The sequence below is a fragment of the Gadus morhua genome, chromosome 14 (genome assembly GCF_902167405.1).
Source record: "Gadus morhua chromosome 14, gadMor3.0, whole genome shotgun sequence".
Taxonomy (NCBI): Eukaryota; Metazoa; Chordata; class Actinopteri; order Gadiformes; family Gadidae; genus Gadus; species Gadus morhua.
In genome coordinates this window covers 21,984,487-22,009,384 of record NC_044061.1, presented here as the reverse complement: position 1 = coordinate 22,009,384, position 24,898 = coordinate 21,984,487, and the positions used below count along the sequence as shown (strand labels likewise).

The following is a 24,898-nucleotide window of genomic DNA, read 5'->3' as shown; positions in this document are numbered from 1 at the left end:
AAGGTAGACGCCTCCCAGACAGCCTCCCCCTCCACTCACTGTACCGTTACAACACCGTGCGATACCGTTACACTTGTGGAGGAGAAGAAGAAGGGTCTTGGGCGGGTGCCTATTCCGATCACACGTTCAGAAAAGAAAGGCGCGACTATGGCGAAAACGTACGACTATCTCTTCAAACTGTTGTTGATAGGGGACAGCGGGGTCGGGAAGACGTGTCTCCTGTTCCGATTCAGTGAGGACGCGTTCAACACAACATTTATATCAACGATAGGTGAGCTCCTTGTGTTTGTCTTTGTATGTGCGCCTTTTGAGATGCACGAGGGGTGGTGTACAGATGATGTGTGGTTGTAGTCAGATGTGTCATTGTATGATCTATATTGTAAAGGATGACTGCACATCGGGAGGCCCTTTACAGAGATAGTAAGCGCCGCTGCTTCACTATCGGTATGCGCCTCATCCGAAACGGGAGGGTCGCGCTTGACTTGTCAAGTTATTGTCAGTTTCTCACTATATTTACCATAATGGCACCGAGGTCGTTATTTAATTAGCTAATTGGTTGAAAAACGGACGCGGACTAAAATCGTAATATGAAATTATTCAATCTTGAATTCGAAAATTGTCAACGCCAATTATAAATTAGTCCATGTGCTTATGCTATGGAAATCATAATACTAATAATAACATACGTTATTACGTTACGTGATTGTATTTCGTATTAACACGTATACCCTCAACTCATCAGGCCTTTAACTTATGTAGTGCATACAATCCCTTACAATAATCTCATACTTTACCTTTCTATGTAGGAAATGACACAATCTAAGTGGAATATGGAGGTCACGGGTCATTAAGTAGTTAGGACCACGAGGTGAGGTAGGCCTTCAGATGAAAACGAAAATGAAACTTCCAGTTGCCCCATTAATGGGATGGCCAAGGTCATTGGGGAAATCAGAGAGGAAGACACTCACAAGCAGCCTTGGATTGACTATACAGCCAAACTGCTTTCACACCCAGCAAAATTAGCCAAAGTACCATTTTGCGTTGAAATGCTGGGGGGATTCTTGATTGCTGTTTTTATCCAGCATGATTCTCGAGTGTGGACACCATTTTATCCACAGATTGTCGTAAATGATTCTAGAGACACAAATTTCATAAATTGGTTTAGTAATGAGTGTGTTGGTTTCTTCAAGTAGCGAACTAGCTGGGCTAGAATGGAAGTCAATGGGGCGAGTTGTCACTCTGTTGAAATGTGACGTTATAAATAGTTTTTCAAAACAGGAAGTTCAGTGTGAATTGATTCATGCCTCTGTTCTGCGACGAAATACGTTGACTTTACTTTCTTGGCGGCGGTTAACGTTGTCACGTCACAAGATAGTGTCAATACATTGTCACAGTTAGTATCAGCCATTGTTGGGTCGAGTTGGACTCTAGACACACACACACACACACACACACACACACACACACACACACACACACACACACACACACACACACACACACATTAACACACACATGAAGAGATGAACTTGAACACACACACACACACACACACACACACAAACATTAACACACACACACACACACACACACACACACACACACACACACACACACACACACACACACACACACACACACACACACACACACACAAATGCATGCACTGAAACATACAGTGTCTCTTTGTCTTTCCTGTGCGTCAGTGCAAGCGGACAGAATTGCTGCATTGTTCTCTTCTGTCTTTCTGACAGAAACCGGAAGTGGGAACCGTCTTATTCTATTCGACAGGATGATGGCCCTGCCGCTGTGCTGTGCTGCCTAGGAGTTAGTCAGTGTTGTCGAGAGCAGACCACAGAGTGCACTGAGTATAACAGCATGACCCAGAGTCTGCTGCTGCTGCTGCTGTTGTCAGCTGCCTGCAGCCCTTTGTTGAGGTTAGGTTCCAGCTCCCTGCTGCTTACGGCGTATCTCCAGCTCTCTGCTGGTACTGAGACGGAGCTCATGGGAGAGCAGAACCTAGACTAGCATATGAATGAAGGTACAGCAAATCACTGCTGAGAACAATGTAAACTAAAGCGGTAATGCAGCCAACTTTGTTTTATTTCCTTAAGGATAAGATCCTGAGTATAAATTGATATAGAAAGGTGACATAGGGCACAATTAAACCTGATATGTCCCTGTTTCATTAGTCACACTAATAGATTAGTTTGCCAAAATACCCGCCTACGATCTAGATTTACAACCCCTCGCCAATCTTCCATCTTGCTCTATCTGCATCTTTTGTTGAGTGTCATGCGACAACCTAATGTCAAAAATGATACAACTCCCCGAAGTGCTTGACTAGAGTTGAGCCCACACACCTGGGGGGGAGGGGGGGGGTGCAGAGCGGGGGGATGAACGAGCTCCCACAGTCCTCTGCTCTGCTGCTCAGACAGAGGTCACACTGTACACTGAGTCCCGTGAGGGTCAGCTGACCAGCTCCACTCTGTGTGTGTGTGTGTGTGTGTGTCCAGAAAATGTATTGACCTTTTGAATTGTGTCGGTATGTATGTAATTCTGTTGTTAGTTGGTCGTCACATAGCATTCTGGGTCTCTCACACTTTGTGTCGAGACGAGTGAAGATGTGCATCAGAGGCGGTGTATTTATTTTGCTTTTATTCATGCATGAGGTGTGTAAAACTTTGATTCTCCTATGCGGTGGGCTGCACTTAGCTGATTATTTTATTTACACTCCATCAATATCTACCTCTGTCTCTTTTTGCTATTCTTTGTGTAACTGTGTTATTTAATTTTGCTGTGTCTCATTGTTAACTTTGTCTGTAAGATATGTATCTGTCTCTGTGTGTGTGTCTCTGTGTGTCGTTTTACTATATGTGTGTTTCTGTCTGTGTGTGTGGCTGTGTCTTGTGGAGGATGGAGCGGTCAATGACCTTGTGGCTACAGCTGCTCTGATGCTTGTTTCCGTAACAACCACCAGCAACTAGGTTCCACTTCCTGTAGAGAGAGAGAGAGAGAGAGAGAGAGACGTGGAAAGGGAGAGAGAGAGAGATTTTAGCTGCCTGCGAGAAAGACCAAACTTTATGCTGTGTCTGAGTTAACATGAATCAACCTATTATTAATGTTTTAGAGCTGTCAGTTAAACGCGTTATTAACGGCGTTAACGCAAACCAAATTTAACGGCGTTAAATTTTTTATCGCGCGATTAACGCAATTATTTTATATAAAAAAAAATAGAAGCAAAGAAGCAGTAGCCTGACTGCTATGTTAAAATGACATTTGTTCAAAGCAGTCGTTTAATTGCACTATAGGCTCTTTTTTTGTATCGTCCTGTTTTGATCAGTGTATATGCCAATGTTGTTATCAATAAAAAAATCATTTGCACAAGGCAAGCCGATGCACTTCACCATGTTGATAAGAGAATTAAAATGAGAAGAATTATGGGACCAAAAAAATCAAGGGATATTTAGCATAGAAAAAGAATTTGCGATTAATCGCGATTAATTAGAGTTAACTGTGACATTAATGCGATTAATCACGATTAAATATTTTAATCGCTTGACAGCTCTAGTTTTTAATCATAAATAATTCAACCTCAGGAACATTAATAATGGCCAGGTCAAAATGGGAAGCAGAAAAGACTAATGTGCGTCATCAGAAAATAGATCCGTAATTTAGTGGTAATAAAGATTGCGTAATGTCAAATGGCCTCATGACTTAAGTACCGGTACTGATTTGAATCTATTGTACTTATCCACTAGTTTGTAGCTTGGAAACAATGATTGACATTTGACCTCATTCACTACCAATAACCGACAACGTTGCATTCCAGTGTGTGCCTTGGTAATTAAGAATAGTTAACATGGTAACGTGACAAGCACATGCACTGGTGCCATTCGTGAAATTCCTGGGGGATATCCGGTGATGACAGTCTTAATTCCCCTGACGGGCTGCCCCCCCGAGGGACACACCCGGTACATAACCTGTTTCCGCTTCTTGAGAATTATCAAGCAGAACCAGACTGTTCGCTAACTGCAAGAATGGGCCTTATCTGACAAGCTGGACCCAGTTTCAGTGTTGGGGACAGCACAACATACAACCAGCCAATAACGTTCAACCCTGTAATCGACTACTGAGGCCATATTTACATATTTTCATGCTTTTAACACATTGCATATTTAAGTCTAGATTTGCACCAGGATCAAACCATACATAGCAATACTATCAAGCCCACATCACTTGAATCTGTATGTCGTTTTAGATCACATTTTCCTGTAACGTGAAATTAATAGCCGCCTGTGTCTTCTTCACCAACTTTCGCTATCGACTTAACAGCAGCCATTCGCACAGTGCTCGCATTCTTGTTTAGCTTGCCCTATCTAGCGTTGTTTTGTTTCCCTGGCCCTGGCTAGCCTAGCTGTTGAGATAACTAATGCTGGGCTCTCCTGTTACGTGAGGTCCCAGATTTCTAGCAGGCGTGTTCCCGCTGGCACTCCCTGTATCACTTTATAGTGGCCCGACAGGGCTTTAAATTATTCCACAGCCTGCTTTATGTAGCTACAAGGTCAGAAATAGAGTACGACTATTGTAGAGACACATAATTGATAGTAGAGATCTTAGCCTTTCATCATCGATACATCTAGACCCAAATATCTGGTGAGGGCAACGACTAATAGAATGTCTCCTGGCCTTTTGCTAGTTGTCAATACGGCTGGGTTTTGTGTGTGTGTGTGTGTGTGTGTGTGTGTGTGTGTGTGTGTGTGTGTGTGTGTGTGTGTGTGTGTGTGTGTGTGTGTGTGTGTGTGTGTGTGTGTGTGTGAGAGAGAGATGGATTTGCATCCGCTTGCTAGAGACTTGGTTTGGATGAGTGGCCAGGCCTGGCGGACAGGCAAAGCCACTCATTACAACGAGGACTGAGAAAGTCGGATGGGGAGAGTGAATGAACGAGTCAGTGCACACAGTTGATTTGTGTAGTAATCAGGGAATCCATTATTCCTCTTTGCCCAAATGGTGAACCCAATGAGACAGCAGGCGTTTTTATGCCGCATTGCTCTTGACAGAAGGGCCTTTATTTGTTACACAGTAAGATCATCAACGATAGCTTATACAAAATAACTTGTGAAATTATATTATCGCGAGTGTCAAAATTACTTTCATTGAAACATGCTCTAAAACATGTAGATTTTTCCAATATTTGAGGAAGGAGCCGTTTTATACCTCAAAACATTTAATAGTGCTGAACCTCTGTGGGATATCTAAAAATGTGATTTAAATATTGTAGTTTGTATTAGCGTTAGATTACCGTGGCAATAAAGGCTTCCATCACCCGGTGATGAAAGTCTCACAGTTCCAGATGTAGTTCTTTACTGTGTCCAATATACTGTATGTTCTCCTTAGCCTTGGGTTTCTCTTCCTGTTAATTATCTTCACCTGTGTTCTTTTAATCACCTGTGTATCAATGTTTCTCAGTTCATGTGCACCATGCTTCACGACATTTTTTTATATTGTGTCGTGCTTAATCCATCACTAGAGTCAATGTTTCTTTGTTTCAAGTAAGGACAAATTCCTTTCTTAATCGTGTCATTCAAAAGTAAAACCAGAGAAACGCTCTCCCTTTTCCAGTCCTCTGCTTCTGGGTCCGCCTCTCTACACCATTTTAACAGCAATACGTTTTCAATGAGTTATAACGGGACTATCCATCCCAACAGGACCCTTGTACTGTTAAACACAAACATTTACTTTTACCTCATCAGCCAATTTCCTCTAAACCAGATGTTTCTGTTTGTTTGTGGGCTAGCCACATCAAGTGCGAGGTGGTTGGTGTCCAAGTACCACCACAAATAATGTATTCATGGTAACATCGGGACATTGCGAAGTATTGATAATTAAATCATGACTTTTCGTTTGTTCCTTCCTGATATCCTTTTTTGCATTCTTTTATTACAGATGCCACCTGCTCCTGTCATAATAAACGTCTAATGAATTGATGACACATTGTTCAATGTGTTTGTACTACACAGTAGTAGGACTGTACATTATTATGAGTGTGTGTTATTTAATTTTACCTCTATTCCCCCTTGTCTCTTGTCTTCCAGGGATCGACTTCAAAATCAGGACAATAGAGCTAGATGGAAAGAAGATCAAGCTGCAGATATGGTAACCGAGTCTACTTATAGGCTGACATGAATGAGTTCTTGCCATGTGCTACTTGGCGCCAACTTCTGTTTGTTTTGGTATTTCACAAACAAACATTTGTGCTGTTTTCGACCTTCCTTATCTAACGGTCCCTTGCTTGTGCCCCTCATGCAGTGAGGCTATGTCCTTAAACATTAGGTACTTTTGAAAGGTAAAACGTTTTTAACGTGTGGCATAACTCCACATAATAGGAAACTGCCAATGGAGAAATTGAAGTGTTACCATGTGATGTTTTCGATGTTGCAGCAACTGACTGCTGACTCAGTTACTGCATTTTAGAAAAAGCATTGCGTCCACAATATGTTTGGAGTCAAGTAGCAGGGCTATCGAGTATTCGGAAAATTAAAGTTTGTCTCTATTCCACTTTTTGACAAATTGACAAATCTGTATCATTGTGGTTGTACTTATCAAAATGAAAACTTATTTTCTGGTCACACATAAACAAAAGTGTTTTTTCTTGTTGATGCTAAATCTACACAAACTCGGTCCTTGATTTTAAGTGTGTCCTGTAGTGAGTGTTGTGTTTGTGTGCCATCTCCAGGGACACTGCAGGCCAGGAGAGGTTCAGAACCATCACCACAGCCTACTACAGAGGTGCCATGGTAAGACAACATCACCACCAACCCAACAGCAAACCCCACGAATGAAGGCACATTACTTCATTCGTGTGGTCTGTTTACCCTTCTGTTCTAATAATAGTAACAACCCCTATATCATTGCTATGATTTTAATAAAAAGCTACCACTACACCAATGTGGTGTACTTGTTAGTTAGTTAGCTCACTACGTTTAAGGTTTGCTTATATTGCTGCTTTTACAGAAACGGATCAAATGTAAATAGTGATTCATCCTTTAGCTATAGTTGTGTTATCCAGGCGCCCTGTGTGTTGCTATCCATGGGTATTGTGTGTTGTAATCCATGGGTAATATGTCTTGATATCCAGGCGCTCTGGGTGTTGTTGTCCAAGGGTTTTGTGTGTTTTTATCCAGGGGTAATGTGTGTTGTTATATCCAGGAGTCTTGTTTGTTGTTATCCAGGGGTAATGTGTGTTGTTTCCAAGGGTATTGTGGTGTAACCAGGGCTATTGTTTGTTATTTCCAGGGATATTGTGTGTTGTTTCCAGGGGTGTTGTGTGTTGTTTCCAGGAGTCTGTTCTGTTGTTACCAGGGGTCTTGTGTGTTTTCTCAAGGGATGGTCGTGACTCGTGGTGGTCCCACCCCTGGTCTTCTTGCTTCGCTTCTGAACCCTGCCTGACCCCCTCTCCCTACAGCAGATCAGTCCACTCCCTTTCTTTAGCCTATTGTTTATGGCTATCTAGTTTGGTCTGTTTATATATGACTTCATCTATTAGGAATTCATTAATGAAGTTCAAATCGAAGTCTGACACTTTCCCAAGGGCTTTGTTCCATCTCAAATACAGATTGGAGGAGTCTTTTCCCTTTACTGTTCTTTACTCAGGAATCTAGGTCTTTATCTTCATAGTATTTTGAGACATGTTTGTCTGGTGCAAAAGTGCTTTGAAATATATACAAAAGTCAGATAGGTGCCCAGTTCCTCGAAAGTGACCATGAGGTTTGTTTAACAAGCACTAGTCACACATGCAGCTGTGTGACTTTCATTACAGAGGTCACAACCTGAATGCCACTAGGCTGGGCACTTCCTGCCAATGTCAAACTGCATGTCACTTCCTTTGGAACCATTTCCTGTTCTTTGTGTTCCAGGGCATCATGCTGGTGTATGACATCACCAATGAGAAGTCCTTCGACAACATCAAGAACTGGATCCGCAATATTGAAGAGGTTTGTGTAATGGTTCATACTCTGTAAACATGTAAAAAAATTGAAAAACACATTTGTACTGAGCATCTTAGTAAGACCAACCTGAGCTATTACAATTTGTACACACAATTGACTTCTTCACTGCTTGGCAGAATCCAATGTATGAAGATTTATGTAGAACAACCATTTATTGTCTTTCCAGCATGCATCTTCAGACGTGGAGAGAATGATCCTTGGCAACAAGTGTGATATGAATGACAAGAGACAGGTGTCCAGAGAAAGAGGGGAAAAGGTATGTGTGTGTGTGTAACCCCCATATTTGACTAATTGGTTCAGTATTCAGTGTTGGCCTCTTCCTGTAGCTATGCCCCGCTGGATCAACGAGTTGTCGATCGTTTGAAAATGTATGCCAAATATATAGTCAGTCATATAGTCAGTTATCAGTTTACCAAATCCGATGATTTAAGCTATCTTGTTGTCTTTATAATATACAAATGGTTTCCTTATGACGTTACCTCCAAAGTCGTACTCATTACCTTGACATGTAAACTTAGTTGCCTAGGCTAAATATATATTCCTGATCCAAAGTATTTCATATTTTAAACATTTGTTATTGCAGTTAAATAAGGCTTGAGATGTGTGATGTACTCTGGCACAAACATTTATGCATTGCTGTTAAAATCGTGATCTTTATCATCTAATCATCAAAGTAATCCAAAGCTCTATTAGCTGCTGGTAAACAGCATGGCAATAAACAGAAATAGGCAAGGCAAGGCAACTTTATTCATATAGCACTTTTCATACACAATGCAGACTCGTGCTTCACATGTAAACATTGTCATACAATTCAATTAATTAAAAAATAATTAATTAATAGAAAAGAAAACATATGCAAATAAATTAGTAAAATATATAGAAAGTAAAGGCAAAGTTAAAAAAGCATTTTAGAAAGTGCAATGTGTTTAAGATCAGATCAACATTTGCTCCGGTACTCCACTCAAACCCTTATCCTTTCTCAGATCATGTGCAAGAAAGTGCAATGTATTTAAGATTTAGCAGAAAGCTAAAGCAAACATTAAAGACTTCAGTCTTGTTTTAAAAGTCGTCAGAGTTGGGGCAATTCTTAAATCCTCAGGGAGTACCTGCCAGCCAGCTTTTAATGTAAGCTACAGTTTTGTAAACAATGCCTGTGTCTGGCACACAAATTCCTTTGTAGCAGCAGCAGTGAAAACTATATCTGAAAGAACGCATTGTCCTATCAAGTTACTCATGGTCAAGGATTATTGTCAAGGAGAACAATAATTATAGGAGAACATTTTGAGATAAGTATCAGTACACCCCTTCTCATTTTGAAATACTATTTTCCCACATATCTTCTTCAAATGATGACATGAAGCCCAATGGCTTCAATTGTAGCCCCACTAAATTTTTACAGGAAGAAGCCAAAGCACTCCATACTGACCCAACCTCCAAATAAGGGTGCCTCTACGATGATAGTCAATCTGTGGCCCGTGGGTATAGCAAACCTATCCTTTAAGGTCGCAATGTGAACAATTTCAGCTCCTCCCAGTTAGTCGGCGGGAAACAGTGTTAACAGTGTTATAGTGTTACAATAACAGTGCTCTGTCCACTCTCACTCTGCAACTATGTGACACAAGCCAGCGTAGCTCAACTAGTTGTGTGGCGTCAGCCATGGTTTTAGTAGTTTCATTGGTACGATCATTGTAAACAAAGAGGAACGAGCTGCTGAGGATTAGGATATGGGTGTGATCTATATAGGATGTGAATATAGAATGTGGTTATTTTGATAACATTATTGCAATCAATGTCAATCAGCATTGACAACTGATGACTAGGAGCTATTTGAAATGATACACGTTGCAACTTTTATCTTCTCTAAATGTTTTGTAAATTCATGAGAAAATAGTCACTGAGTCAGTCATCTATTTATGTCAAAGTAAAATGCAGTTTTCTTTTCCCTTGTTGTCAGTTGGCGATTGATTACGGGATCAAGTTCTTAGAAACAAGTGCTAAATCAGGCATAAATGTGGAGGAGGTAAGGAAGTTTTCCTGGCTAATTGGATCCCTGTTTTCCCTGTACATATTGTCAAATTCATGTGATTCCCTTTTATCTTTTTATCAGTCCTTCTTCACGCTGGGAAGAGACATTATGACACGACTAAACAGAAAAATGGTGAGTTTGAATCTATAAATAATGCTCATATTGTGATGTGAGTTATTATCTAGGAGTTTAATTATACAAGAACCTCAGCTGATGCAGTCAGTGGTGAAGAGATCAGGATACGGCCTTGTACAACGGCTATGCACTCATGCATAGACAGGTGTCTAATCACGTGTATTATCTGTGCCGTCATATATTTATATCAGTGGCGGCTGGTGGTTTTTAAAGTGAGGGAGGAAGGACTGCGCGCTTGGTTGCCATTGGCCTGCTTGCACTGTTGGTGTATGGTGGCATAAGAATGTGAGACTCAAGTTGTTTCAGGGTGTTTTGGTGAACTACAAAATAGCAGGGAGGGAGTTATGTGAATAAAATGTATACAAAGCCACCAGTGGCATCACTGTAATTTGAGAAGGAAAGGATGCAAAGCATATTAGTCAAATCAGGCCTACTATTGATTTGTAAAAGTAAATAAAAAAATCTGGGCCTATCATTGGGCCTATTTTTGCCCTCACTGACTGTAGTTATTTAGCTATGTTTATTTTCAGTAACAATTGTTTTAAGAAAAGACTCAAGAACCAAAGTGATGCCATTTAAAATACATCATGCTCTGAATCATTCACTAACACCCTTTCCACAATATCAAACAGAGCGGTCAGAGTAACAAACTAGTAAAAGAACAACAAGAACGGTAATGCTACCAGTAAGCCATGCGTACCTAGCAAACCATGTGGCACTCACAACACTGACGCTGCCATTACTTCTTGTGACCTTGATTTTGGGAAGTGGTCTACCTCTTTCTTTGGTCGCTAACTTAGCACTGTAAGTGAATGAATGGAATGATTTTTGTAACAAGACATTAACAATGTCCTCCGTTTCCAATGTTTCCATTGTGCATTTAGGATCTCGCTATCGCAGATTTCACTTGCTCTGCGTCTGCAGTGAGCACCGCGGCAATGCAGACCGGGTTTGTTATCGACAGCGTTGCCAGATTGGGAAGATTTCCCGCCCAATGAGCATTTTTCCAGCCTAACATGGTTAAAAGTAGCCTAATTGGGTGGGAAATCTGACCAATCTGGCAACACTGCTCAACATCCAGGGATCCTGCTTATTGGTTCATAGCGCAGACGGATAGATTTTTGCGCGAATCAGACCCCTTAAGGTCCCACCCACTCAGAGGAGGATTTTCCTCCTCTCTCCCATTGAAACCCATGTTATCCAACGGCCGCCAGTACTTTCGGGGAAATGAATGGGAGTGAACGGAGGCAAAGGGAGAACGTTCCTCCCTGAAGTAATTAGCGATAGGCGATAGGGGGTGCTAATGTCCCTTTACCCAGGGAAACGAACATTATATATTCAAAGGCAATAAAGTAGTCATATTTAAGGGCATTAATTCATTACAATAGTCTGGGCAATCTACATTTTTTATTCTCAACAATGTTAGGGAGGATCTTCCTCCCTCTCCTCAATGGAGAAGCCTCCACTGATTTATATATGCCCTTATCAAACTCCACAGTTGGTAATGGTTTTGTAATTTGCATTATTGTGAACATACAACAGCATTTCTGAATAAACTGAATGCACAGAGAAATTTAAAAACTCTGTGTTTTTATAATAAGATAGTAAGTTATTACCGACGTGGAAATTCATGATATACTTGGTGAAGAATGAACTGCAATCTTTCCAACAAAATGTCTATCACTATCAGCATGCTTTGCTGCCCCCTTGTGGATGAGTAGTTGGTATCGTGCAAGGACTGGACGCACACATTTGCTGTTCGTACAGATTTGGTTTGTTGTAGATTTATGGGAGCCTTTGTATGTTTTTCATAGATAACATTCCTGATAAACCAGGAAAAAATCCCCACAATCCCCTCAACCTGTACTTGTGTCTGATTGGCTGCTGTAGTGTGGTTCCCCTACAGCCCCACTGCCTCGCTGGCTCTGAGTCCCTTCTGTTTTGTTTCCCTCCAGAATGACAACAGCCCACCAGGAGGTGGAGGAGGGCAGGTCAAAATCACAGAGAACCGCTCCAAGAAGAGCAACTTCTTCAGGTGCTCACTGCTCTAGGTCAGCGACCCCCTCACCCACCATACCCACCACCCCATCCCTCGCCCCAACACACGGACAGCAACGGCCAGTCTGCCTGCCTCAGAGTAAAAGCCCCACCCGGCCCATCCGCCCCGGTCCTCCAGTACACACTCTGGGTTCCTGCTGACTCCGCAGAGGAGCAGGGCGTAGCGCTCTGAGGAAACGAGCAGCACAACTTCTGTTCCAGGGAGATACACGTCGGATAGGAAATGAGGAAGTGGGGATGTAGCCCGAGTGTCTCCATGTATTGCTTTGTCTTTTTGTTTCTCTCCGGTTGGAAGAGAGTCATGAACCCTTGTCTTCACCGCCGTGAGAGAGGGGCGTTTCCATTTGGTTTTGTGTCTTTTTGTATTCAGCTAAAACTGCCTCTTTTACTTAATCTTTTTTAAATCTATTTGGTGATTTCTTTGAGGGGGTCATTTACGAAAGGAAAAGTAAATCACTTTGAAAATGGCAGATTCGATGTACTGTCATCTTGGTTCCGCCTTACAAAAGAGGAAAATGCTGACACGTCTACCATTGGAAAGTCTGAAGGAAGCCGCGGAGGGAACAAGAGACTTTTCACAGAGGTGTCATCATTGGACAACATGATGGGTCTGCTCCTTTAATGTACCAAGGCACAGGGTCCATTCTGAGGGTTATCGCTCAGCATGCCAACCGGCCTCCAATACATAAAAGAGCAGATCCCTTAATCAATGTTATGTGTGACACCTGTGTTTGTCTTACAATGATGCCTCTCTGAAAAGGCTGTATTGGAGAGGACATAATAGAAAAAGGGCGATACATTTAATTTTGACCAAAAATAACAATCTGTCCATTTATTGTCATTGTTGGCATTTTTTTTTTTTTTTATATAAACCTTACATTTTTAGACTTTGCAGTAGCACCGAAGGAAAGAGTCGTTTTAAATTAGAAATCTTAAAAGTGTTGGATAAAAGGCTTTACTAGTTTTGCCTTTATTTAATTTGGCAATCTCAAAGGAAATTGCCTGAAGGCACAATGTGTGTTGATCAATCTGATTGATCAATCTGCCCTTGTTTGCTTAATCTGATCCATTGATCTGTACGTGTTTGTGGTATCCTAGTATCCAGTGAATCTTGAACGGAAGCTACCGCGATGGGGAATCAATGCAAATTTAATTTAACAATGTGATGAAAGGAAATAATTTTCTTGAGTTTTCAATGCAGTGTCCTCTGCTTGAAGTCATGAATACTGTCCGTGTATTTTCAAAGGTTTTGGGAGACAGTTATTGATGCCTTTTTATTTGAGAATTCACATCCACCAATAGTTTATTGTAGTGAATGACTGTGGAAGAAATGCATTGGATTATTTCCTGATCCCGATCGTTCGTGAATGCTAGCTTTTTATATGCAGCAAGTTGAACAGGAAATCATCTACACTGTGGTAGCGCTTTTCTATAATGTGCAATACCGAAGTCTTATGTCTTCTCTACCCCAAAACACAGTGAGATCAGACACTGTTGATCAGAAGTTGAATTAATGACCAATACCCACAAGATTTTCTCTGGCCTTTGTGAGCTAAGTGTGTCCTTTTTATGCTAGAATTTTAAATTCCCTGTTTGATTCCTGGACCTCCATGATGAGGTGTTAGGGACATTGTAGCAGAATAATTCGACTTTCTCACCTCATCCATATCAAGTAGCCAATTTATAACAAGATCCTCGCCTAAATCCAAACACTCAAAGGATAAATTGAAAATTGGAGAATTGGCCGGAAAATAACATTTCCAATCCATTTATTTTTTTATATTTACAGATTCATTTATTTAAGGGTTTACTTCTTCAAATAGCAGCATAATACCCCTGCTGTGTTAATCCTGTGTAATAATCATCACGTTTTTGTCAATACTGTATTTATATATTTTTGTATTTCATATCCAACTGGCACAATTCTTGAGCGTGCTTGTGAAACCATAGGAAAACCACTTTCACCACCTCTGATTAGAGAATGAGTTCATGTTAGTGGGTTTCTTTTTTTCTTACTTGACAAAAAAGAGGAATGTCCTACTGCGTCTGTTTAGCTAATAATTCTGTTAATGCATCTGTGTACAGTTTACAAACCAATGCAGCAGTAATTGTTCTGCTGCACTTTATTGTGTGTGTGTGCGTGTGTATGTGTGTGTGTGTGTGTGTGTGTGTGTGTGCGTATATGTGAGAGTGTGTGTGTGCTCTGTGTTTGCTTTCTGACATAAGGTGCATCACTCATGTTGCCTACAAAGTAACAGCAGTTGACAGTCAATAAATGTGTATCATCTGCAAGGTATTTAAGCAATATCACACAAGAGGGAGTAATGTCCTAATGGATATCAGCACAGCTGTGACTCGGTCAATACTGAAGATCATCATGCATTTCAGTAGTACAGCACGAACTTGGGTGTGATATCGCTTTCATACAAAGGTCCTACTGTATTTAATCATTCGTTTGGCTCCGCCGACACCAATAGTTCCCCTGCTGGACTGGGACTGGATTGTTACCCTGCAACACAAACATTGCCCTTCCTACTAGTTTGCTATTTTGAGTCGGTTTATACGTTACGGAAGGCCAGCTACATTTGATCATGTACATTTGTATGTTAACATTCATTGTGCAACCAGATAAAAAAGTCTGAGTACTGTTATGCTCCATATCAGCACTTTTGGAATGCCTCTTGTCCAATCAATTTAGTTGGGTAGAACTTACTGTTGTATAATGATAAATAATGAAGTATAAAATAAATGCAAGCAATTAATTTCCAAAGCAGAAGTTCCAATCCATATCCCCAAATTGCTTTTTTTTTTGCAACAATGGGACATTTTGGGGAATCTTTTCTCTAAGGTGTAAAATCATTTTGACAACATTTCATTGAAAAACCGAAGTCATTCGAAATGTGTTGAACGTAAAGAAAATATAAATCTAATCAATGTAAAGTAGTCAGGAAATGACGCAGCCTATCAATGTGTCCACTAGTTAGACTGTTATTTTCATTCTCAATGGGTACACGGATTGTGTGTTAAACTAACAGGCACCCAAGGGAAAGCCTTACCAAACTACTATCCATATAGTTTGACAAGCAAAGGTATTTGGTAATAGTGCCTGCACATATTCTGTTCTGTGATTTGAAGCGTTCCAATGGGTTGCTGCTTCGATGTATCCCTGCTTTTCTTGTGATTGTAAATGAAAGAACAACTTTCCGCACAATCTTATCAACCATGGCTGTTTTGAGTTACATTCCGATGCCTTCTGTTTACATCTGATGTACAAAAATGCTTAATTTGCTAGATTGTGTGAACGGACACTTTAACCAGTGAAACCTGCTCAGTTGGAAGAGAAACAATGAAAACAGTCATGGGACCTTTTGTCTGACCAATAACTTCTGCTTTCATAAATAAATTTTGTTATAAGCATAAAATGTGTAGTCATCTGACTATTCTATCAATCAAATTCATTTTCTATTATGCCTATTCTTTTATTGTTTGTAATCTGACTAATTCCAAAAAAAAATCTATAGTTTACTATAGTAAATAAACTATAGTATACCCTTTATATACTATAGTAAATATTGTAGGGTTTTTGAACCTTATTATAGTAGTTTTACTACAGTAAACTATAGTATACTACAGAAAATTCTATAGTTTACTATAGTAAATAAACTACAGTACATATACTATAGTAAATATTGTTGTGTTTTTGAACCTTACTATAGTAGTTTTACTACAGTAAACTATAGTATACTACAGAAAATTCTATAGTTTACTATAGTAAATAAACTACAGTACATATACTATAGTAAATACTGTAGTGTTTTTGAACCTTAGTATAGTAGTTTTACTACAGTAAACTACAGAAAACTGCAGTTTTATTACTACAGTATACCACATATATACTACTACAGTAAACTATATTATGCTACAGAAAACTGCAGTTGTATTACTACAGTATACTATATTATATACTACTACAGTTTACTACATAAACTACAATCTACTATAGTAAATTACAGAAGTTTTATTATACTTTTATCTTGCTATAGAATACTACAATTACGATACCATAGTACTATATATACTGCATTACAATAACTGCATTATGCAGTATTTGTTTGTTCTTTGCACTTTGTACTTTGTACTTTACCTAATGGATATTTTCAACTGTATCACTTTTTGTTGTTGCCATTTTTAACCATAGTGCTGTAACAATAATTCACTGCACATAAATTAGGCTTACAACCAACACAGTGTTTTCTACATACTGCTAAAATACAAAAAAAATAGAACAAAAGTTTAACAGTTGATAATTTATTGTTTCTGAAATTTGGCAGCATTGTTCAGCTTTTGTCGTATAAATGCTTTTATGTTCGTATCAGTTACGTAGGTGAACTTCAACTTTGCAGCATCTTTGGGAATACACACACACACACACAAACACATACACGAAAGATGAGCATGAGAATGAGGGTATCACTCAACCAACATCTTTTCTCATTTCTATATACCTACTTGTTATTTCAACAAGGTCCTGTTTGGCTAGGCCAGGTTTTCCTTCTGTGCAGCTGCTGGATGACTGGCCAGTCACTGAATGGCCTGCCATATATTCCCTGGTATACATCCCATGTAGGAGATCATTTATGAACTTCTGGGGGCTTTGGAAGGAGCAGCGCTCCACAAGTCCTTTTGGAATGACCTTTAATGCAAGTAGATAACATTACCACAAATCTACTTCAACATACAGCAGACTAGCGTCTTACCTCAATGATATATATATGCATTTAGATTAACCGAGTGTACGGCTGATGCATTTAGAAAAACAGTGCAACTGAAACTAAGTAACTTAACCTATACACATAAAGTCAAACAGATTCTTACAGAGTGGCCCAGGGCCTCTGTTGCTGATGCTGATGATGGACCTGGAGCTGGTGATGGGTCTTCTGTTGCTGGTGGTGGAACTGCTGTTGGTGCTGGTGATAGTGATGGTTCTGGTCTTGGTGTTGGTATTGGTGTTGTCGTTGGTCTTGGTGCTGAGCGGAGAAACTCCTCCATCTTCTGCAAAGCGTCTGGCAGCACTGAGCAAAGGATTCATAATACCCTTTTAGCTAACATGTAAAACAGAAAAACCCTTGTGTAAGTAATGCTTGTAAGTTTTCAACAATAGCATTACATTTCAATGTTGCTATTTTTGCCTAGAGAGAATCATTTTCCCTCTGCAGCCTGTGGTTGTTCTCCCTCAACAGCTCACAAGATGGGTGATGGCACTGAAAATAAAAATTCCATTAAAAAAACAAAACTGACTGACATACACCTGGGCAAATACCTACAGAAGCCCGTTAGAGGGTACAAAGCTCACAGCTGATAGATTACAGGAATATATTGCTGTATCTATCCCTATACTATAGAGTTAGGAAATAAAAACTTTAATTGTAGGTAGAACATTAAGTGCAGACAGTTTACTTCATTCCTGGTTTCGTTAATTGAGTTCAGCTGACATGATCCTACGACAAACAGAAGATAGAGTTAAGGGTTACATCAAGACTGTACAACAGAGGTCAGCATGGGGGATGAGCCTGAGCGAGTAGACAATGCAGGCGGAACAGGAGATGAATACTCAAATCTAATCTTGTTAATATGCTTAATTTTTGACAGAAAGCAAAAAGTCAAAATGATCTGACAGGCCAGGCAAAGCAGGCCAGTTGGCGACCCCATGGTGTACAATATGACAGACAACATTAGGCTACATCACATTACAATAATTCACTGATGTTAAGAAGCACTTCCATACGGTAAATATTTGTACATCACTGCACCAATACCTTGCTTTTCTAGTTCCATTAAGACGTTAAGACCTGTGTTTTTTCTCTTCTTCTTCTTCTCACATTGAATTAACTGAGGATCCTTTAAATCATAATGAAGTTTAGTTTTTCAACGATTTTAATTAAGCTCATCCACAAGGCCTATAGATGACATTTCTGTAATAAAACTTTAGTTACCTACCAGCGATACTACGTCGTCGTCGTCGTCGTCAGAATATCGACCATTCTTCAGTTTCTTCCTTTTCCCCTTCCCTTTCTCGACCATTCTTCAGTTTCTTCCTTTTCCCCTTCCCTTTCTACTCCGGGCTCGACAGTTTGTCTCCACCATGAAGATAATGCCTCCTCTTGCAAACTAACTCCTCTCTGTTGTCTGAAAACGTCAAAATTATGACGTTTTCATAATGTGTGTTTAAAATACTAGTATTTTGGGCAAAATAAAGTTTCTCTCTATAAATCCAGGCCGCGCACCCCACACTTCCCGCGCCTCACATTATAGGCGGCGAGCTAGGGGGCCTTATCGTGCCTACCGTTGCGAGCTTAACAATTAACAACGTTTTTGAAACGAAAACGTTTACCGTGATATTTGAAATATTACCATATGTATGTAGTTATGCACATATTTTATATAAACATAGTCAAAGGAGAAAAAAACTTGTGCTACTTACCACTGACTGATATAATCTGTCTGGACATGACACAATCCTTCCCTTGTTTGGCCAATTAACTTTATACGTTACAAAAGGATCTTTTAAATTTACTTCGCCTACCACCCATGATATTTCGCCTATGTCCACAGCCCCTTCATCCGGAAAGTCAAATAGTGCATATTTTGCCATTTTCTTTATTTTTCTGTAGCATCTCACGACTAAAACTCACGACTCGACTGTCAAATATTCAACGGACGTCTCACGCGCTGCGAATGCGTAGCATATGTTTACAACCGCATTCGCAGCGCGTGAGACGCTCGCGGGTTTACAGTTGTCTTTTTCAGTTGTTCAGTTGTTGTTTTCAGTTTAAATTTGTCTGCATTGACAGTCTTCTTACTGCAAAATGTCAGGAAATTATAAACGATATTTGTCAGATTTTTCTATACCAAAACAAGATGGTACAGAAGTCAATTGAGAACAGAGGTACGGCCGGCAAGTTCGACCGAGGAGGTAAGATAAACTTGAATAAGAGCGCCTCCTTGCGACACATTGTCGAAGTAATTCCCTACAGCTAGGCTAACCTCTATTTGTCCACTGGCTTCCAGATTGATTCAAGGCCTTCATTTGAAGCTGAATTCCAGTTGACGGAGACCTTGATGATCAAATGAATAGCCTACACAGTCTATGGTGTGTAGGCTACACACTAAACACAAAGTTAATTAAGAGAATGGATGTTAAGAAATTATAACTGTACAATTGTAATTTAATTTCAAGCTGCCACAAACAGCTACTTTCTATTTGCTGTGGGTATCCTAATCTCATTGGTAAATTTGGCTTTTCCAGATTGACTCTTCAGATGAAGCTGAATTCCCCTGTGATGATCCACCAGACCATGTTGAGCAAGTGTGTACCCACAAAACGCAAACACACCTATTGTAATAGGGAGAACGGAGTGGCATGTAAGACTTTATGACAGAATTCTGCATTGATGATTGAGTAGCCTAGAAATATAACATATTTGTATGTAATACAATAGGCCTATAGGCCTATAGGCCTATCGTAATCAGCACTCGAGTTGAGGGGGGATGGCATCCCCCTTTGGAATTAAAATGATCAAAATCATCAATCTGTTATTTTATCAATTAATGTGGAAATATTAGGCCTACCATAGCGGTTTCCTTTTTCTATTCGGCGCAACGTAGGGTTTCCGCGGTGTGGACATTTCACACCGAGTAATACACTTGTGTTAACACCGGTATTACCGAGTATAAACGGTATAAACTTTGTAACTGAAGGGTCAACTGCCTTCTTCTCCGTCAACTCTCCTCTCACACTCAGTGACAGCGTCTGGCAGCGGTAGGGATTGGGCTTCGCGGGGTTTATTTACCGGCGTTGCTACCGGTCTTGTGTGTTCCAACGGTTTATTAGGTAGCCTATCTATTATCATATCTATCTAATATTATAAAAAAAAATATTTTCTTAATAGTAATGAGTAGTAATGATCCGACCTTGAGGGAGTCAAGACTTCGTCCGGCTGATGTCGTTCAGATGAAGCTACGAAAGATCTCCAAGCTGAAAGCAACAAACAGGCGCTTCAGTAACTATGCACCAGAAGCCTGGAACTCACTTCCATCTAGATTGAGAAAGATTGATAATATCAGCATTTTCAAGGGCCAATTGAATTTTTTTCTTTTTGAACATCTGTAGGCGTACTTTTATGTTTCCTACTTGAAACAGTTTATCTGTCTTCCATGGAGTGCTATATATTTGCTTCTACCATATGTTTTTGTTAAAGTTAGGAGTGTAGAGCCGCCCTGCGTCCCTTAAGGGACATTAGGGAGAACGCTCCCGGACAGAACCTTAGTTCTTAGAGGTCGTGCTTAGTAACACGACAAATACTTCCAATTGAAATACATGGGTTTGAAATTTGTGCTTTTTGACACGAAAATTTTGAAAATACGTGTCCCTGATCACGTTTCAATAGATTAAATAACGTGACAGTGTCACGTATTTTCGTGAGACCGGGTCGGTGTGTGTGTGGTTGAAGGCTGGTTTAACCTTTGTGCCTTGATCCTTATTGCACAGAGGATCGCAGCTATTACCCCGCCCTAGAGTTCAGTCCGCCTGACTGGCCTGGAGGCTGCTTATATATCAACCACCCACACGCCACAAATATCTCATCTGAAATGTATATTAAAGCAATGTTCGTCGATCCATCAGTGATATCCGGCCCTGAATTTATCCTGTTTTCAGTGGGTGTTCGTGTTCCTTCCACAGTTTCTCCTTGTTGATTGGTCTTTCCGGAGATGGAGCGACGATTTCTGCTTTCATGTAGATGTGCTTCCGCTATGTTAGGAGTATGGAAAGAAGTGGCAGGTTTTAGAATTTGTTTCGTCCGTCTTCCATATTCCTCAATAAGCTCCTCTTGTATGGAATGAAAAAGTGTTATTTATGCAATAGTTTCCCCCTAAATATGATTTATTCTTAGTTATCTTAGTTATAATGCCTTTCATCCATCAGCTATTATGAGTGAATACTCGGTTCTTGTTGACTCTGTAGGAGACAATTTCAATTTTCACCGCTCCGGGCTCATTTCTGCGCAGTCGGTTCTTCTCTTTCCTAATTGGTTCAGGGAATCCATCATGCCTGTCAATCATATGTGCACACACAATGTTATCATAGCTCAACTACAAACGCACAAATGCAACACTGCTCGATGGCGGAGAAACATAGGGAGGGCGCAATGACGGTGGGCGATTTTATGGGTAGTTTATTCTTTAAAGCGTTTCTCTGTTCTGCTCTCTCTTTGCAGCTCTCAAATCATATCGACAGCAGCTTTAATGTGGGTCGTGGGTTGAGTACTGGAATGAACAGCCACTAGGGGATGCTGTGGCCTACACTTTAGAAAACAGAGCCCTCGCTAACTCATAAAGAATGCAGACGTTCAGTAAAAAGGTTTATTTGACTCGGACACCCATGTTATATCTCTTGTTATATTTGGGCTCTTGTTATTATGTGTCTATTGCTGCGATTGACTACATACTGGCACTAAGCAGAGTAGTTTCACCAGCAATCTCTGAGGCTGAACAGTCAGTTAAAGGTAAGCTAAGAAAATGTCTAGGAGAAGAGAAGTTGTTGCTGTTTAATTTGGTTGCCGTATCATTTGCTTCCCTGGTCCCGCCAATTTGTCTCAACATGTTCGCTTAAAGATGACATATTATACCACCAGGTGTGAGTGTGTGATTAGTCGTTACAACCCCTTTTTTAAAATCTCCCTCTTCTGACTTCACAAGTGGGCGTGTCCAGGGGCGTTGCTAGACCTAGAGTTTTACTGGGGCACAGGCCCCCAACTGCCAACATTTTTTTTTTTACGTGTGCACAATATGAAATAGATGGATACAGAAGGTTATGTACGAGCTTCAAAATCATTGTCACTGTCATACTGTAGGCTATATTAAAGCACTGGTAAAGGTAAAGACGCAAAGATGGATTCATGAGTACCGTACAATTATATTTATTTAAACACATACACATCTCAAAGATTTACAAATAAGGTAACTGACAAATAAACAAAAAGTCTCTTTATGACCTTCACCTCTTTATCAGGAGAAGTCTACACATCTATATTTATTTAGAAGCTGTGTGGAAACAGCATAATTTTGCCAGAACGACATGTACTAAAAAGGCAAGAAACAAGGTTTAAAACTAATAGAATTTCTGACTTAAGGTGAGGTGGCTCATTGCCACCAATCAACCTGGAAAATGTTATAGAACCATCAAAGCTCTTAAATTAAACTAAATAAGGCCATACACTACTGCATAGAGCCTTTTTAAATGATAATTTTTTCACTATTAAGCTGTATCGCCGCGCCTTCATGGTGGCAAAGCGGTCAATAACGTGGCTTTGACTCACTTTGCATAGTTGCTCCTTTTCAATGGACAAAAGAGAAAGTTGGTGAAGCCTTCCTTGCCCCATGGTGGACCTAAGCCAGGTGTGGAGCCTTCTCGACACACTGAAAGATCGCTCACAACTACAACTGTTTACAGGAATTGTGAGTGCAATGATCTGAATTATCTGTGTCAGTGTTGGGAACATTGTTGGATCCAGTATGTTAAAAACACCCTGTATATCCATCATTTCCTTTTTTGTGTTAAGGAAGTTTTTGTCCACTAAAACTTCAAGTTTTGAATACAGACAATTTTTCATTCATTATTCATTTTCCGCGTGTGTGCATGCACGCATGGTGTGTGTGTGTGTGTGTGTGTGTGTGTGTGTGTGTGTGTGTGTGTGTGTGTGTGTGTGTGTGTGTGTGTGTGTGTGTGTGCTATAAAACTACAGGCTACAGACGCTCAGTATTGAAAAACTGGTGCTAATTATATGGGCAACATTCTTTAACAGCAATCAAGTTGTCATTGTTTGTGTCAAACAAGTTGTGAATTTGTTGTAACGTTAAAAAAAGGAGATGACTTACTCTGGGCTGTTTCCAGCTCCCGTGGTTTCCAACGAAACATGATCAACAAAAAAACAAGGAATTGAAAGCTACTTACAATATGCCTAGGTTACATTGATTTCCCCTGATGGCAGCAAAGTTCCACTTTCAGCTGGAATTCATGGTACATCAAAACCACACGTCTTCTTTAGATTTCAGTTCCCTTTATTTATTCACACAGTTCAGCAGCGGCATTTATTCAGAATCAGAGCCCAAATTAAAGCTGCATTTAGGGCGACTATCACTACCCAGCAGAAAAATAGATGCACTATAAATGGTTTTGTATAGCAGTCACGAACATGAGCATAGTTGTGGAAATGCTGGTGTTAGAAAACAAAGTTGACGGGAATTAAAGTGCTGCACATCGACTGTACAAATGTAGATTATTCATCACAAGAATTTTAATTCAGAAATCGAATAGGCTAATTAACTCTGAATTGTGAGATAAAATTCAGCATTCTGATAATAAAGTCAGAATACTTGGATAAAATCCGAATTCTGATAATTAAATCCAGCATTAAAGGTTCATTTAAGAAGGTTCTCCCCAGTCATTTGTCGCCTGGTCGCAGTGTCGAGTTTTTTTTTTAAAGTAGTTCACTAGTCGTAGCGTGCAAATAAATTGCAGTGTCAGAATTCTGAGAATTTTGTCAGCATTCAGATTTCTCAGAATTCTCTTACGCTGCAAATTAAAGCGCTACTACTAGCAAACTAGTTTCAGCGTGACTGGAGAGAACTGCCTTAAATTAACCTTTAATGCTAGATTTGCATCAACGCTATTGCGTGAATTAGTATGGTTCTCTTTCATGGAAGCCGGAAGTGGGAGATTCCTTCTTTTTTTTACCATTATTGTTTTATTAACAAATTTCTCCTACAGGGGATTGATAAAGTTCTATCTAGACTATTGAACAGAAAGAAACACTTGGTCATACTTGACACACTTTACCACTGAAACATTCAGAAGAGTCACGTGGACGAATCCGTAAATAACTGATTTTTTTCATTGGTTGTTGCGTTAAATCTTACCCAGATACAGTAGGGGTATTTTCTGATTGGCTTTTATGTAGCCCCTTTCGTTTTTTGATTGGCTGGTAAGAGGCAGGCTCGACTGAAGACTCCAGAGGCAGCAGGAGATGCACTTGATGAATCCTGCCGATTCCATAGCGAGAGCGGCGCTTCTGCAGATGAATTTAATAATGATCAATGGAATTTTACTGGGGCACTGGAGACTTTTACTGGGGCACGTGCCCCAGTAAAAAGGGGCTGACGACGCCTCTGGGCGTGTCCATCATGTGCAGGATGTGTGCTTGGTGAAGAAGTATAGGGTAGCATCGACATTGCTCGTATTTTCTTCAGCATCTTTCATCACTTTGTAAAAAAAAACACACTTTCACTTTGAGACTTTTTATTGATTTGAATGAACATAAAGTTTAAGAAAATAGTCCCTCAATCAGGACAAACCATTCAGGAAAACTTTGACCTATTTTCTGGCAAAATTCTCATGATCCCAAACTTTGAAAACATAGACATCTGAACACAAGTGTAACAACAAACTAATAGAATTTCATTCATTAAAAATAAATTCAATAATAATAATTATAAAAAGGTCAAAATATCACACTTGTTGCTGCACTTTAATTTTCAGTCATACCTAATACAATGTGCAGTATCTGCATGCATGGGTTCCTTTGTCAAAAATATTTGGGAATTCCTTTTCGGA

The 24,898-nt window shown here is 40.0% G+C and overlaps 2 protein-coding genes and 1 long non-coding RNA gene across 14 annotated transcripts; 2 read left to right on the top strand and 1 right to left on the bottom strand.

The window, feature by feature from the left end:
• The first annotated feature begins 7 nt into the window (after positions 1-7).
• rab8b (RAB8B, member RAS oncogene family) lies at positions 8-15,650 on the top strand. Of its 2 annotated transcripts, XM_030376431.1 has the most exons (8): positions 8-271; positions 6,096-6,156; positions 6,737-6,797; positions 7,917-7,994; positions 8,176-8,265; positions 9,964-10,029; positions 10,117-10,167; positions 12,126-15,650. In XM_030376431.1, exons 1-8 carry the CDS (start codon positions 148-150, stop codon positions 12,219-12,221), a joined length of 627 nt encoding a protein of 208 aa, XP_030232291.1. In that variant the 5' UTR covers positions 8-147; the 3' UTR covers positions 12,222-15,650. The 2 variants fall into 2 exon arrangements, with proteins under 2 accessions (XP_030232291.1, XP_030232290.1); XM_030376430.1 differs by having other exon boundaries at positions 9,964-10,167.
• Positions 15,651-16,520: 870 nt separating this feature from the next.
• On the bottom strand, positions 16,521-18,924 carry LOC115559158 (BEN domain-containing protein 6). 11 transcript variants are annotated; one of them, XR_003979443.1, is made up of 8 exons: positions 18,710-18,923; positions 18,226-18,414; positions 18,045-18,126; positions 17,686-17,726; positions 17,396-17,489; positions 17,104-17,300; positions 16,738-16,921; positions 16,521-16,634 (listed from the first exon to the last, which is right to left on the bottom strand). XR_003979443.1 is itself a non-coding variant. In XM_030377866.1 (6 exons), exons 2-6 carry the CDS (start codon positions 18,307-18,309, stop codon positions 16,537-16,539), a joined length of 645 nt encoding a protein of 214 aa, XP_030233726.1. In that variant the 5' UTR covers positions 18,310-18,414; positions 18,710-18,923; the 3' UTR covers positions 16,521-16,536. The 11 variants fall into 11 exon arrangements, 1 of the variants encoding a protein (XP_030233726.1); XR_003979444.1 differs by lacking the exon at positions 17,686-17,726 and having other exon boundaries at positions 18,222-18,414; XR_003979442.1 differs by having other exon boundaries at positions 17,686-18,126.
• Positions 18,925-19,105: 181 nt separating this feature from the next.
• On the top strand, positions 19,106-19,729 carry LOC115559160 (uncharacterized). Its single transcript, XR_003979448.1, has 3 exons — positions 19,106-19,201; positions 19,297-19,378; positions 19,535-19,729. It is a non-coding gene; the product is annotated as an uncharacterized LOC115559160 (long non-coding RNA).
• The last annotated feature ends 5,169 nt before the right edge of the window (positions 19,730-24,898 follow it).

What these genes read in the sequence shown, in the direction of transcription:
- rab8b (XM_030376430.1), top strand. Translation starts at nt 148, where the DNA reads ATGGCGAAAACGTACGACTATCTCTTCAAACTGTTGTTGATAGGGGAC. An exon ending in CCTACTACAGAGGTGCCATG is followed by an intron (nt 6,798 to 7,916) that starts GTAAGACAACAT and finishes TTTGTGTTCCAG; the next exon opens with GGCATCATGCTGGTGTATGA. An exon ending in GGATCCGCAATATTGAAGAG is followed by an intron (nt 7,995 to 8,175) that starts GTTTGTGTAATG and finishes TTGTCTTTCCAG; the next exon opens with CATGCATCTTCAGACGTGGA.
- LOC115559158 (XM_030377866.1), bottom strand. Translation starts at nt 18,309, where the DNA reads ATGGTCGAGAAAGGGAAGGGGAAAAGGAAGAAACTGAAGAATGGTCGA. An exon ending in AATGGAACTAGAAAAGCAAG is followed by an intron (nt 17,301 to 18,044) that starts GTATTGGTGCAG and finishes TCCTTTGCTCAG; the next exon opens with TGCTGCCAGACGCTTTGCAG. An exon ending in GGACCTTGTTGAAATAACAA is followed by an intron (nt 16,635 to 16,737) that starts GTAGGTATATAG and finishes GTATTCCCAAAG; the next exon opens with ATGCTGCAAAGTTGAAGTTC.